The sequence below is a fragment of the Theobroma umbraticum genome, unplaced genomic scaffold (genome assembly GCF_002168275.2).
Source record: "Theobroma umbraticum cultivar Fairchild unplaced genomic scaffold, ASM216827v3 scaffold_106.0, whole genome shotgun sequence".
NCBI classification, from domain to species: domain Eukaryota; kingdom Viridiplantae; phylum Streptophyta; class Magnoliopsida; order Malvales; family Malvaceae; genus Theobroma; species Theobroma umbraticum.
This window is the reverse complement of record NW_018397276.1, coordinates 1,506,164-1,522,516: the sequence shown is the minus strand read 5'-3', so window position 1 is coordinate 1,522,516 and position 16,353 is coordinate 1,506,164. Positions and strand designations below refer to the sequence as shown.

General features: G+C 32.7%; 1 protein-coding gene and 1 pseudogene across 1 annotated transcript; one reads left to right on the top strand and one right to left on the bottom strand.

Annotated features, from left to right (window-relative positions):
- The first annotated feature begins 3,243 nt into the window (after positions 1-3,243).
- On the top strand, positions 3,244-6,233 carry LOC110427585 (uncharacterized). Its single transcript, XM_021443141.1, has 4 exons — positions 3,244-3,452; positions 5,575-5,628; positions 5,731-5,941; positions 6,020-6,233. Exons 1-4 carry the CDS (start codon positions 3,408-3,410, stop codon positions 6,022-6,024), a joined length of 315 nt encoding a protein of 104 aa, XP_021298816.1. The 5' UTR covers positions 3,244-3,407; the 3' UTR covers positions 6,025-6,233.
- A 7,163-nt stretch (positions 6,234-13,396) lies between these two features.
- On the bottom strand, positions 13,397-14,841 carry LOC110427578 ((S)-8-oxocitronellyl enol synthase CYC2 pseudogene; annotated as a pseudogene).
- Positions 14,842-16,353: the final 1,512 nt, after the last annotated feature.

The following is a 16,353-nucleotide window of genomic DNA, read 5'->3' as shown; positions in this document are numbered from 1 at the left end:
TCAAGAACTTGTCAAGGATCACTCAAATAATGTTCAAGAAAATTTGATCATTTTGTCATAATAAAACTATAATAATTTTAATGCTAACAGTAATGACATACAGTGCAGTGACATCGTACTTTCAAAACTAAAAAAACCTCAGTCCCGAACAAGCTCGTTAGCAAGACTTTTTAGCAGAATTTGACTACCACTTAGAGTATAAGCCCAGTAAGACAAATTTGGTGGCAAATGCACTCAGTTGGAAGGCCACAATAGTAGTCGTGAGCAAAGCATAAGGGGTGTTTTTGTTGCACATCAAGAAGAGGCTACCACATGATACTATGGTACAATCATTAATGAAGTACGTCAAGGATGGGAAAATCAGACGGCTTTGGATCCAATATGGTTTTCTCTACACCAAGGGGTTAAGGTTATATGTGTTGCAACATTAAAGACTATGCAAAAAGATCATAAAGAAGTGCCATGATTTGAGTTGGGCTGGACACCTTGGGATGCACCACACCTTGGCATTGGTAAAGGAAAACTACTATTGGTCACATAGAGAAGATGTGGAAAGTTGTGTATGCACTTGTCTAATATCACAACAAGACAAGATAGAGCAGAAGAAGGTTACAGGATTACTCAAGCCACTACCCATACCTAGTCACCCATGAGAGAGCGTATGAACTTCATCATGGGAGTGCCAAAGGTAGATGGATTTGGGTGCATCATAGTCATGGTAAACCGTTTCTCTAAATATGCCACTTTCATCCCTATTGTTCATGAATGTCCAACCGATGAAGCTACAGGACTATTCATGAGGTATGTAGTTAAATACTAGGGTGTTCCACTAACCATTGTAAGTGACAAGAATGGACAATTCATTGGGAGATTCTGGACCAAACTCTTCACAATGATGGGGTCCAAGTTGAAATTTTCCACAAGCTTTCACCTTCAAATAGATGGGCAACCTGAGAGCATAATGCCCTGTTAGAGATGTACTTACACCATTTTGGCAATTGGACAAAGCCCTTTCAAGTTGGATAGATGTGGCACAATTTTCCCACAACTTACAACTAAGTGAGGCAACTGGGTAAAGCCCTTTCGAGTTGGTGATAAGGCCATAGCGTCTCATGCTGAGTATCGTAGCAGTTAGCTACACTGGTCCAGTGCTTACAACCTACAAACATGCTCAAGCTTGGTAAGAACAACTAGACTTAGCTCAAGCCTGCTTACATAAAGCCACCTAAAAGATGAAAAGTGGGTTGATCAGTCTTGAAGAGATGTACATTTCGAGGCAGCCAACTTTGTGATGGTAAAACTTCACTTGGTGCCTAAAATAAAGGTCTCCATAAAGGACTAGTTTTACACTATGAGGGACTATATCAAATATAAAAGAAGGTCAAAGAAGTGGCATATTAGTTGGAGTTACTACCTAAATCGAAGGTACATCTAGTTTTCCACATTAGTATGTTGAAGCCTTACCATGCAGATGAACATAATCCTAGTAAAGGGTAAGCCATAGAGTGCCAATAGTAACCAAGGCAACATATGAGTGAAAAGTGGAACAAGTGTTGGCCTATAGAATGCTAAAGCAAAAGAATTATAGATCAAGGCACCAATATTTAGTGAAATGGAAAAGGCTACTAAAGAACAAGACAAGTTGGGAGTCAATGGAAGACCTATGGTAGTTCCAAGACAAGGTGGAGCTTTTCCACGAGGCAACGAGGTGTCATCGAATTGAATGGAGGGGAATGTCACAATCCAAGAGTTTAGACCAACCCAAGCCCAATAGAAAGGCTAAATGGCCCAAGCAAACCAACAAGCCAGACAAGCCAACAGACCAACAAGAAAGCCTAACCAGCACATAAGGGTACAAATGTCCACACACCCCTAAGAGTGTCTAATTTGACTTGAACTCTTAAGTTTGCTAATGTATATCTAAGTTTAGATGTAAATTTACTAGATTAGATTAAGATTTGAATTAAATTTGAATATTATCTGTTCAAATTAAATCCCTTCTCATTATCTTTTTATTTTATGTTATCTTATCCCTATCTTGTAATCTAATAAATAGGCCATTTCTTTTCATTTGTAAAGAGAAATAACAAAGCTTTTCATTTCTCTAAGTAGCTCTCTCCCTTCTTCCTTTCTTAGCTTTCGTTTTTTTTAATTTTAAGGATTACTTAAATTCTATTTTAAAAGTTTAAGGCCGTATGAGATTGGAGTTAAATTTTAACACGTGACAGAAGATTATAAGTAGAATGGTTTTTCTTAGTAGTTATTGATGTGTTGCAAATGTGGTATAATATATAGAGTTAGGCACCCGATTCAGGATCATTTTATTCCACTTTTAATCCAACGTGAAAAAAAAAAAAGAAGCAATGGAGGCCTTGGAAAAATAATGTAAATTCTCTGTGCCCATTTGCTACTTCTTTGTGTGTCTCAATTTTTAAATAAGGTCATGTGTCCTCTCATCAACAGTCATAACTGTTGGGTAAAAAATAAAATTTTATTTTAACGCTTAAAATATAAAAAAGAGAAATCATATATTCATATGCATTATTATTTTATTTTATGCTATTAAAATTTCTTTTCTTATTTTAAGATTTTTGAGCTTTTTTAACCACTCTTTTCTTAAAAAAAAATAAGAAAAATTTAAACTTAAATTGATTTTTGTTACTTTCAATTTTCACTGATCTGGATATTATTTTTGATACTTTGACTTCCCAGACTTCTGACTGTTCCTTCAAATTTTAATTAACGATCATTAGTGAACTAATAACACTTAAGCTCAAAAAAATTTAAATTCAGACGTTACTTAAATTGATTTAAGGGGTTATTAAAATTTAAACTTATATTGATTTGTTCAGAAAAAACTATTCAGGATCAACAAAAACTGGAAGTGCAAAAAATCAAATTTAAGCTTTTTTGGTTTAAAAAATGAGTTAAAAGGTTCAGAAATGTTAAAATAAAAAAAATTAATGCTATAGAATGAAAATAATAATGCATCTGATTGAGGTGGAAAGATTTTTCTGGAACTTCTTAACTCAATTATACATGCAAGAAAAAACAGAAAATGGGAAGAAATTGCAACAACTTTATGGAATTACGTCGTTAAATTTATTTATTTTTCATTTTTATCAATTATTAATTATTAATTAGTAAGATTTTTATTGGAACACCTAGCCACCGATTGTGGCGGCTGCGATTTGTCTCAAATGCCCGACTCTCTCGATTTTATCGAACGTAATCGCGCGACACTTGCGACGGCCTTTATTGAAGTTTCGTGGAAGTAGCCTCTTTGTCAGGACGCCAATAAGAAGAGAGTTGTATATAAAGAGTACGGTTTACCCCAGGAGCGTTGTATAGTCAGACGAGGAAGGGACGATTGCTTCGCATCTTCGACTGTGAAAACAAACAAAAGGATGGGGAAAGGAAAAGGCCTGCCATCAACGCCAGGGAAGCAACTGGTATAGATTCAGAAACTTCATTTGAAATGCTTTTTTATACTTTTTCATTTTGTTTTTTGGCCACGCATCTTCATTTACTATTTCTGTTGTTTATATTAGATAGGTTGTTTGAAGAATAGCGTCGAGCCTTACTGTTAGAAGGGTCCCTATTCATGAGTAGGATGGCAAAATAAACCCACTTCTGCCCAATTCCATCCAGATCCATCTTGATCGGATGCAGATTGGCTGGAGTTGAACTGTGAAAATCCAAGTAACTTGATCAGATATGATCTTGATCGAGCGAAAGGTTTCAAAAGAGTCGAGTCGGGTTTAGGTCTCGGGATGATCTGTTAGACCACATCCCATTGTCATCTCCATCATGAATGATTCCAAATAGAGAAGTAATCAAGTTGTATCCGATGAACATAGTGGAAAAGTTCGAGTTGACTTGAATGCAAAACTCAAGTCTTCAAATTCGATCAGCTTGCACTCGATCGAATTTCATTTTTCTGATACTACAATTAGCTCGAAAGATATTTCCCTATGAGCTCAACTTGATTGCAATCTATTTATGGAATAAAAAGAATTTGTATTACAAATATAATTGGTATCAACGACTTATGCTCGAGTCAAATATCAAAGCACTCGAACAAAATTCTATTGGTCAGCTGAGCTTGACCTTTTCTCGAAAATAAACAAGTTCAAGAATGTTGCCAATTGAACTCAAACAATTGGTAGTAATCATTACCTTTGTTGCTTTTCTTCTTTTGGTATTAAAAAAAGAAGGGAAAAAACATCACCAATATTAAGATAATTGGTTAGATGGATTGAATCGGTTACTTCAATCGTGAAACAAGTTCGGTTCTTTCATTAGATCACGTAAACGTAGTACAAGCTTTAAGTTTTTTCTTTTTAAAAAAAATTTCGGTATTAAACTAGTATTGACCTAGTTAAATGGGTTTTGACTCAATTCAAAAAAAAATTAAATTAAATGAAAATCACTTAAATTTTACTAATAGGTTGAACTCTTATCCAAAGAAAGAGATAAATCTTCATAATCGTTAAGTCGAATATTATATTTGTATGTATTCTTAAAATATTTATTATTTAAATGTATAATTATATATTATATAGAAAAATACATTTAAATAGAAAAATGTATGATTCAACTATTAATTTAAGATAATATCTTCACCAAGTTCCAACTGACTTTGGTAACCCATACTGTACTAGTCAAGAGTTTTACGGGACCTACGTGGCCACTAAACCGAAAGACAAATCCAAAAAAAACCCAACGCAGTAGTGGGTAGGTTTGTGGGCTTGAGTGGGTCACAACTCACAAACGACAAGACACCACTAATATTTTACATATCAATGTTCTTTTTCAATGGCAAACCAGATCAATAATTAACAGTACTACAATGGAAGCAAGTGGAGGAATTCACTAATCATTTTTAAAATTATATTTAAATAAAACAATATCATTTATTATTAAATGAAAAATCTAAATTCAAGGTAAAGATAGCGTGAATTTTAGACACTTCTAAAAGCAAGCATTTTCCGTTTTCTTTTAGACAATAAATAAGGTTTAAAAAGCAACGAATTAAGTCAATTTTAATATTTTGATCTGAATCTTAAAATGATAGGTGAGATTTATGTGGGTGAGAGAATTACATCTTGTCGTACAGTTCAAAAGCCTGGTAAAGGCTTCCCTAAATAAAAGAAAAAAAAAATATCAATCATTCACCAAAAGTGTAAGGATCGAGATTTAGCATACCAACTTGCCCACTTCAAAAGCTACACTAACAACAGCTATATACAGTAACTCTTTCGTGTATCATTTTATAAATTAGTTTAGTTTCATATAACATAAAACATTATTAAAAAATATTTAAATAATAAAATAATATAGACTCCAACTTAAACTTTAAAAAAGATTAATTTGAGTTAAGCTCAATTCATAGACACCTCTAATTGTAAGTAAACAATTAAGGCAAAGTTAATGAACTTATTATATATATATATATATATATTTGGATTTTAAAAAAAAAATTCGATCGTTATAGAGATTATATATAAATCAGTGAATCAAAATACTTGAATTTTTTTTAATTAGTAATAAGAGTGTTGTTTCTGTTTGCAGAAGTCCAAAGTTCCCAAAAAGAAGCATCGCTGGTCCTTGAAAAGGAAGTTTCAGGTATCGTTGCATTGCTTAATTTGCTTTCTCTTTGTCTAATGAATCTTGATCTGCTTTGGGTTCCGAGTATTGTACTAATTTAAACCATTTAACAATGAAAAGGAAAAGGAGAAGGAAACGAAACGGTTCCAAGCAGTGTTAGCCGAGAGGAGGGCAGAACTGAACCACATGGAACAGGCGGAACGGAAAGCGAAGACAAAGCTGAGAAAGCTTGCGCGAAAAAATTCAGAAACCAAGAAAGGCAATCGTATAGCAGCAATGAACATTGCTCGGATCGAGATTTATATCGCTGCTATGCTTGATATGTTGGATGGTAATTGATCTGACTCATACATTGAAAAGAGTTTCCATCATATTCTTTTAATTTTAATTTTTGTTATTTTATTTGCAGATTAAATTTTCTTAATGAATTACATTGCTGGGGTTTGCCCAGTAGCCGTCCACTGGGGACTCCCTCCCTCCGACTGATATCGATCCATCCTTGCTTGTATTTTAATCCTTTGCTTTAGCCTATTTCTTGCTTTGAATATCATCTTGTAACGGATTTTTATGTTATTTTCAGTAGTAGTACTGTTATTTTTATGTTATAATCCGCCAATTTTCAATTTTATTTTTTTATCAAACTTTAATTATATCATTATTAAATTAGTCCACCGTTTCGGCTTAGCACCATGCAGCAAGTTATAAAACAGAAGGTTTATGGGAAAAGGAAGGCTGCCATTCTCTATTACCATGTATTTATATGACAAATTATACAAGTGAGAAGTATTATAAATTCAAATACAGCTACTAAGATTACAAGAAGATAATTGTTATTCAAATATTACTACTTAATAGGGTTTGCATTCTCATTTCTCGAATTTCTTGAAACGTTGATCATTAGCTATTCCTTTATGATTTGAAATCTCGTTTCCCTCCAATATGTCCCTGAAAGATGGTGAAACCATTTGTGATACACCAATCTGGATAATAAAAATTGAAATTTGGCACGTAATAATGCTTTGTTTAATGCATCAGCTATCCCTTGAGTAGTAGACATACTAAACTTCGAGAAGACCTTGTCCGACTTTCTCTTTGATAGAAAATAGTCAAGAGCTAAGTTTCATCTTTGATAGAAATTAGAGGTTCTTTTTACATTTAGAAATTTTCAATCTCAATGCACTTACAGTTAAAATAATAAAAAATGACAAAAATAAAAGAAAACAAAATAATAAAAATGTAAACAGCAACACATGTGTCACAGAAGTTACACGCCAAGATTGTAACAAACTGCACGCCATGACTCTAACAAGCTACATGCCAAGACTCCGACAAGTTACACACCTAGACTGCTCGAAGCTACACGCCATGACTACAAGATGTTACACGCCATGACTCCAACAAACTACACACGCAAGACTGTTGGAAGCTACATGCCATGACTGCAACATGTTACATGCCGTGGTTGCAACAAGCTTCCATCTTCAACACGCCTCTTAGAAGCTTGAATTGCATATTCCCAATTTAGTTTTCAGATTTTCAAACTTGTCTTTATCAAGCCCTTTGGTGAAAATGTTTGCTAGCTGCTCTTCTATACTGCAATGAATAATAGATATCTCACCATTTTTAATTGCCTTCATAATAGAATGATATTTAATTTTGATGTGCTTAGTCCCCCTTATGATCTAGATTTTTTACTATCGAAATGACAGACTTGTTGTCAATCTAGAGTGTAGCAAGCTCATCACAGTTAAACTTCAAATTTTGAAGAATCTTTTACAAACAATTGCCTGGTTTATAGCTTAAGTAGTAGCAACATATTCTCCTTCGACAAATGATTGAGCTACAATGTCCTGATTTTTAACCAATTGTCAACTAGTTAACCAAAGGAGTTAGTTGGTTAAAGCTCAAACTTGAAGTACCTAAAAGCATCAAAGGTCAAAGTCAAAGTAATATTGACCGTTAAAGGGCGCTAAATGAAGAAATTTAAATTTGGAGATTTCGTAATTGATTGGAGCCTATTTTAAGTAATTAAGCATGAAAAGAGAGAGAGATATCTTAACCAGTTAGAAGGAGCATTAATTAGTTGAAAGAAGATTTGTGAAGAATGATGCTTGAAATAGAAAGTCTCTAATCAGTTAAAGCTACCGTTAACTAGTTAACATAGTGAAACAGTTTGTAAGTTAGAGGAGGCTTAATTAGTTAAAGCTTATCTTTAACTGGTTAATGAAGCACTTTTAGCAGATTTAAATTTAAGCACTGAAGGATAAAATAATCGTCAAAAACTGTTTGTAACGACTAGTTTTTGTCTCTAATGGCCAAATGTGATCTTTCAAGTATTTGAAGCCTCTCCAATGATAAAAAATGATAGAAAGAAGTTCCAAAGAATTTGAAAGAGCTAAAAAGAGCAAAAAACTTGTCTGGTACATTTTTTTTCCACTTTTATCCTTTGTAAAGTGTTTAAACCCAATCTTGTGCATCTTAGATCAGCTAGGTGATCAATTGTACTCTATTTTTTCTTTATTTCTTGATTAATTAGAATGTGCGAGGTACTATAATGGTTGTTGTAAGGGTTTAAGGCCTAGTTTAGAAGCTCACCTTGTAAAGGCTTGATGGAAGCTATTAATTCCATTGGTTAGAGTGAAATTGGATTGAAAATCCTTTATTGGAAAGATCAAAATAGTAGTTGTAGGTCAAGTAGATTGAACCAATATAGATATTGTATTTGTCTACTTCTTTTAACCTTTCTTTACTTAGTGCTCACTAACTTCAACAAAGTTTAAGCTATCCATCTTAAATCTTTCAAGCATTTTGCATCTTCCAAAGAATTCCTTCACAAATATTTTTAAGTGCTATTCCCCCCTAGCACTCCTTTTGAGATCAATAATTCCTTGGTTACTTAGAATGTGTAAGGCACTTTAAGGGATATATTAAGCTTAAGAAAGCTTAAAGATTGTTGTAAAGGTTTGGAGCTTGGGTTAGAAACTCACCTTTTTAAAGCTTGGTAAAAGTTATTAATTTCACTGATTTTAGTGAAGTTGGGTTGAAAATCTTTGATTGAGAAGATCAAAGTAGTAGATGTAAATCAAACGGACTGAAACACTATAAATATTATGTTTTGTCCACTTCTATTAATCCTCTTTTTACATGGTGTTTTCTCACCTTAATAAGTGTTTAAGCTTTCCATCTCATATCATCCAAAAGTTCTTAAACTCAAAGTATTGCATTTTAAATTTTTTTAAAAGCAGTATTCACCCTTGTCTAGCACCCCTTTTTGAAGCCAACATAGATACTACTCTTTTTATTGAGTTGTACTCTGCTGCCATTGTCTCTGTTTGTTTGACTAATGGGATTATCAAACTTTGTCTTATACCTTGTAATTATAAGTATTCATACTTTATTATTCGGTCACAATATGACATATTACTCTGTCTCTTTTAAAACTTGCCTATGTTTTGAATGTTGAACACAAGGTAGTGCATATGAACTCTAAAAACACACACACACATGGAGATGCATTTCATGGTTTAAATTCTATTATTTGGATTTTGCAAGTTATTGTGAGACTTGCTTAGGTCGAGTGGATTTTTCCCATTAGACCCTTGCTTCAGTCATGATACAAAAATTGGAATGTGACACTTTTATCATTAGCTAATCCTTTATCTAACTTAGATTTGAAATCTTGTTTCCCTTCAATATATAATTCATCAAATTTGAAAATCATTCTTATTGGTTTTTAATGTCAAAAAGTTTTAAAAAATCATGAAAAATAACTTAAAATGTATATAATAATAAGGATATAAGAGGTTTGAGCAATCCAAGAAAAGAAAGATGGATAAAAGGAAGACAAAGATAGTATAAATACTTCTTACATTCCAACCAAATAGAATATCCATTTTTCTTTTTTTGGATCATTTCATAATTGCGTCTATTTTTCTTTTTTTTTTTTAATTTACAACTCTTACTTTTTTTATATTTTATAGTAATTTTTAATAATTATTTTTACCTTATGATACCAAAATTACAGTTTATCAATGTTATAATTTTTTTAAAAAAATATCAAAACCATTATAAATTAAAATGTTTTCCTCAATCTCCATGTCGAGGCAAACATAAAGGTGTAATGGACCGGGCGCTTCCCTCTAATAGCCGAGTCAAAGCTTGACCCAATTTATCCATTTAATTAATAATAAAATATTGTTTTTATCTAACATTTATATTTTACATTTATTTTTAAAACTGAAATTAAGTAAAAGTATATATTATTTAATAATGTAATTAATTTAGTCGAGCTAAGTGAGCTGGAGCCTGGAATTTTCTGTCCAAATTCACATGCGTTGGGTTAAAAAGTAAAGATCAAATTCATTGCTATTTAATTCTTCAATAAAGAATGATGTGACATTTACCAACCTCAAAGTACCATCTTGCTATAGAAAAGTGGAAAAGCAACCCTCTAGTATCCGCTGAAGTTGGCCCACAACTCCACTTGAAATGAGCAAAAATACGTAAACCATACCATGCGGAACGTTCTGCTTGGTCGCTCGACCCTGGTGAGTATCGAACGAGAAGCGCTCGATAGTAGCGAGAGTCCCAGTTGTCGTTTGTTCAACAAACTCTTTGGAAAGCGTCCCACTAAAACGTCATCGCTCTCCTTGTTCATGACCATCACTTAGCAGATAGGGCTGGTAATAGAAATGAACTTCATGGAACAGTCGAAAATTTGCCCAATCAGGAAGGTGAATGGTCTTGCGGTAGAGTTCATTGCTGGAAGAAAACTTTGGGTGTGGACACAAGTCTCAATATCTGCGCACTCTGCTCCCAGACTATTCACTTCTCTGATTTGGGCGATTTTTATTGTTTGTGCTGTTCCATGTGGTTCATTTCTTCTGCCAGCTCTGCTCGAAACTCCTTTTCCTTCTCATGTTTGAATCAGAGTTCAAAACAATGCAGGGAAAAAATATCCTTTGTTTCTTCGACTTAAGATTTGGTATCAATCTTTCATTAGAGATGGCAAAAGAACTCCTACTTTGATTTAGTCCTGTTGTCTTGCCTTTTGCAACTTTTTCCATAAATCACTCGTTCGGTGCCATTCTTTGTTTGTTGTTCTCTTGTTGATGTCTCACATTATATTTTTATTTTTTTTACATTTCAAATTTATCTTTTATGAATTTTTAATTTCTTTTGCATTAAAAAATAAGATAGATAAATCACCTTACATCCTTAATTTTTTATTATAATTCAATTTTAATGCATTAATATTGAACACATAACCCTACGGTTACTTTATTATTTAAATTTCAGTTTATTCAATGATGTGATATGTATTTCATATCGGGTGTAGGAGAGGAAGCGATTTGTGATGAGAGTCCGATAGCCATGATGGAAGGTGCCGTAGTTGTGGAGAGGGTTATGTTAGGTCGAATGTTTGTCCAAAGATGACGAGTCAAGTTGGAGCGAGTCATCATTGGTAAAACTCGGGCGCCAACTAGGTCTGGAAATGCCACTCAACTCACCAGCTTCTCATTTCGAGTCTTTTCTGTTGCTTTGAATATTTGACTCAATAGGTCATTCCTATGTATTATTGTATTAAAAAAAGCAAGCAGGGATGGTTTAATCATTTCAAAAGCTCGATTCCTTCCGAGTGGTATGTAATCAAGAAAAGGTAGAGTTTTAGTTTGCGAGAAAAGGGGTCATAATTTGTGATTTATTGAAATCACTATTAAAGATAATTGATAATTTGCTTGTATATAGAAGTATTAATTTGATCATATGCCAAAACAAGTGATCAAGGATTCCGTTTTCTATGTTTATTTTTGCTGTGTTATTCAATTTGATTCTTAATTTTTTTAATTTCATTCTTTTCTTTGAGCACAATTGAAATTTAATAATTTAAATTTTATTTTTAAATTATCTTAATTTATTTAGAGATAAATTGAATGATTCATACATGAATTTTGAGTGGTCAAATTTGAGTTTAATTTATTTAGAGATAAAGATGAATCATTTAGATTTAATTGACCAAATCATATGTATTTATATTAAATTAGTTAATGAAATTAATAATTTTACAATTAATTCTATGAGTAAGATAAATAATGTTGTCAAATTCATATGGTGGTGCATGATTGATATTTAAAAAATTCTTAATCTACTAATTTTGAAAAAAATATAACATCTTATAATTGAATAAACTCTTTCTCTTTCTACAAAGATTTTTTAACCTCGTAGTATCTGTCCCTTATGGACATCCCTAGGATCAAATTCCAAGTCGTACGTTGCTGGAGATTTAAATCATATTAAGATGATTCATATGCAGCGAAATATTATTAAAATTATAATTTTTTAAATTATGGATTATTTTAATTGAAATTAATCTAAAAAAACGACAAGAGAAAGTTTGACATACTTGAAAGTTTGTTTTCTTTGGTGGAATCTACTTAGCTTTTTGTTTTAACTTTTATACACTAACTAAGACTTATAAAACCATAACAGTTTAGTTGTTCTGCCTATAATGGTGATCCACATAATGATTTGTCGAAATCTCTTTACTAAGAGTGTGTGAATCTCTAAGTCAAAGTTTGTGTTAGCAAACTCTTAACTTTGAGCTCTCTTTGTGTTTCTCTTTGTTTGGTTGTAATCCTATCTCAACATATGAGAAAATAAAAATAAAACTCTTCTATACATTCAAAAGGCAGCCAAAAGATTTTTTTATAGAGTGAATTGATCTAGTTTATACGTAACAAGGATTATAAAATGTCTTGTGCAAATTGGGACTTTATTTAATACTGCATCAAATTATATTTGATTTAGCTCAATACTTAATTTGATCAAGCTTGAATAAAATTAATTAGATCACATCCAATTGAACTCAAATTAATTTTGACAATTCACCTTATGTGTGTGACCCATTATGTTCCCAACATGTTGATAATAAATACAAATTAATTTAATTAAAAATTTATATTTATATTTATAAATCATGATCGACATCGAACAATACATCATGGTCACCCAAATGTTAGGAGAGTTAATATAATTTGACTAACCTTTCAATATACAATATCTCAGTATAATTCAATCCTTTCATTATATATCTCTGACTCAGTATCTACTTTTTAACTTATTCATATTAATCCTACAGCTTTTATATTGACCTATCAAAATTGCTTTCGTCAAGGACTTTTAATCAATATAAGCAAGAGCAAATGACATATGTTCCCTTCAAATCACTTAGGAAGATAAATCCTTTTTAGAGTACTCATTCATCTTCATATGTTTCATGTCATGCTCAAAAACACCTTTTTTAAACATTTGATCATCTCTAGACCCATAAAGATGAAATCAAAGTATGACAATTCATATACAAGATGATTTGATATGACAAGTCTAAAGATTACTTTTATGAGAGTATTTTCATAAGCATTTGAAAGAAATACCAAATAAAACTCCTATATAGAAGGTCATGTTTAGTGAACTGATTCTTTAACAAACACTCACATATTATCCCAAAATATCTCACAAATTTTAATATATGAGATCAATTACTTACTTTCAAACTAAAAAAACTTAACATGTATCAATCTTTAAACATTATCAATGTTCTTATTCTTAACAATACAATAACTAAAAACATATTTAGGAATAAAAATTTGATACATAACCTTTATAATTTCTTTACAAAGTTATTATATTCTAAAAACTTTATCTACATAAACTTCTCATAACTCTTTATAAATAAATTCATGAATAAAAAAATACTTTATATATCATTTTAAATATTCATAATGTGTTTAATATAAAATATGACTAATTAATATAATATTTTACAAGTACATAATCGATTAGCTTACAAAGCTTACACTACACTCCCTTTTTATTTCCATGTATTTGTGGACGTTGAGCTGTTGGGAATTCGATACTAAGGTATAATTTTCATTTCTTGTAATCTTCTTACCCACATTTCAATGCTCCTAAGAGTACCAGCATATCCAAAGAAACCAAAATCTCGACTCTTTGTCATGCTAGAAACATGTTGAAACTCAAAATTTAAGACTATCTTGAGTGCATCAAAGGAAGTGATCATATCCTCTATTTTGGTCCTAAAGAGCCCATGGTCTTCCACAATCTGATCCCAAACCGGAGCATTCTTCTTCATCATCTCAACCACATCAAACTTTTCCTTTTCATCAAACTGGACAAACTGTACATCGAAAACCTTGCACAACTCCGTCCAGAAGCTTTTCCATGTAAAAACATCGCCATTAGTGCAATTGAAGGCTTGATCCTTAGCCTTCTCCGAGACTGCTGCCCAGATGTGTTGCTCTGCAAGCACTCTTGCATCGGACACATCGCAGAAATGCTCCCATGTGTATCGATTGCCAGGGAATCGAAATGGCAAGCCTTGGTGCTTACAAATATTGGCATAAACTGCCAAACAAAGCAATGAATTGTAAACACTCCTCGAAGAAGCACCGATTATTATAGATGAACGATGGACAGAATATGAGAAAGATGGCGTATACGAAGCCAAAAGATCTTCCAGAGCATAATAGAAATTGGGGTAAGGTAGCCTTGGCATGTCCTCTTGGAATGGTGGGTCGCGAGGGACAAGCTGGTTTCCAAGTGAAGGATCAAGGATTGGACCCATGTACTGCTTGGTTCCTGTTTGCAAGGTAACACGACAGAGCCGGGAAGATGTACCTGATTTGAGAACATCAAGAACGTTTTTTAGCATAGCTGAATTGATAGAGACGTTTGCTTCTTCATTTTCACGAACTTGGATTGCGACCCAGAAGACGTGCGTTACTTCATTGGAGATTGGCGAGAGGTTTTTGATTGTGTCGTCGAGGTTTGAGGCGTCAAATGAGATGTAGCGGTCAACTAACGTTGAAGGAAACCAGCCTGGCTTAGATCTTCTGGCTGTGCCGTATACTTTCCACGGACCGCCAAGCGCTGTAGGCTTTTTCAGAGCCTCTGCCAAGCTCAAACCTGCCATACCTGTGACACCGACGACCAGGGCTACCGAAGGGGAGGGAATCTTCGCCATTATAGATGTTAAGATAAGCTGGATAGAAGCAAGATGGCACTGTAGGTAGAGATTAATTAGCTTTGCTAGGTGTAGCAGAAAAGTTGACGGATGGGTAGAATGAGTGGAAAAGAAGAAAGGAAATGAGTTCTTTTATGTGCTGGATACGACAGAAAATAGGGAAGGAAAGACAAGTAGAGAGATGGGTGTTTTTTTCTACCCAATTATAGATAAGGGGGGACCAAATCAATCGCTCTTTAAAAAAGAGCGTGAAAATCTTATCTTCAACTAAGCCATTGTTAAACCCATATCGATCTTAGCCCACCAAAACTAATTATCATTAGCACTGTAGCACGTGGAAAAGGCTCATGCACCTTATAAACTATATGATATATTTAAATATAATCCCTGAGACGCAATTATTAAGTGCCTGCAAGGATAAATTCTGATTGCAAAAGTTGTCCTCTTCCCCTGTGAGCTGCCGACCATCTTCAGAAATGAACAAGCAACAGCTATACCTTGTAACACAGACCCATTTCACACTCTCCGAAAGCCCATTCACGGCAGCACAACGCATTCTCAATGTAAAGAAAAACATAGAAACAAGAAGAAAACATTGAACATAAAGACTATGTTTGGCCTCGGATTTTTTTTTTATGTAAAAATTATTATAAAGTTTATTATAAAATATAATAATTTTTAAAATTAAATTAAAACTGTTTGGTAAATTTATTTTTATAAAATTTTTATAAACATATAATAATTTTTAAAATTAAATTAAAACTGTTTGATAAATTTATTTTTATAAAATTTTTATAAACATATAATAAATAACTTTATATCAATTACAAGTTCTTTTAGTTACAACAAAAAAGTTAATTTTGTTTTTTTATCCATTTAAAACGATTTTTTGGAAATATAATAGATGAGTAGTGATTTGGAGAGATAGAGATTGACATAAAACATCTAGCAGATAATTTTTTGGAGCAGACTGAACGCCAAAGTCAAAACGAAAAGCCCGAAAGTCATAATGAGCATGTTCATAATTTTAATATTTTTCTTGTTAGTTAAGAGTCTATATAGGAATTATAGGTATAATGAAATTTCTCTTTTATTTAATTACATGTACTAGGACTTTAGGATAGTCATATTCCAATTATGAATAGAATATTTATTTTATTTAAATCTCTTATTAATTACTTTAGTTGTACTAAATAATCAAAATTAGAATTTTATTAGGATTTGGGCATATAATGCTATAAATATACCCTTTAGGTTTAGTTTTTTGAATCATCAAATAACATTACTGAGTTCTTCTCTCAAACTTGAGTTTAAGTTTCAATATTTGAAACTTGGTTATTAACCTTAAAGACTCAGTCAACTGCTAGTCTTTTGTTTCCACCTTAACTCGTTGCATTAGTTGGTATCAAAGCAGGAAAAACTCACCCAATCTAATGACAAGTGACCCAATTATGGTAGGCAACGGTTCCCATGACAAAGATCAGGGAATTGAGACCTTTTCATCTACAATGCAAGATCAAGATGCGGCATTGAGGGCTTTGAAGCAATAAATGGATATCAGATTTTAGAGTTTAGAACAACATTTTGAAGAAATTGTAGATCAACTTGATGCTCTAGGCGTAGATGCTAACATAAACTGGAATGACGAAAAGCCATGTATTGTAGATGATGTAGCTCACGGATAGCCTATTGGCAGACTT

Coding starts and splice junctions, on each gene's coding strand:
- LOC110427585 (XM_021443141.1), top strand. CDS start 3,408: ATGGGGAAAGGAAAAGGCCTGCCATCAACGCCAGGGAAGCAACTG. Junction 3,453..5,574: donor CAACGCCAGGGAAGCAACTG/GTATAGATTCAG, acceptor TTCTGTTTGCAG/AAGTCCAAAGTTCCCAAAAA. Junction 5,629..5,730: donor CCTTGAAAAGGAAGTTTCAG/GTATCGTTGCAT, acceptor AACAATGAAAAG/GAAAAGGAGAAGGAAACGAA.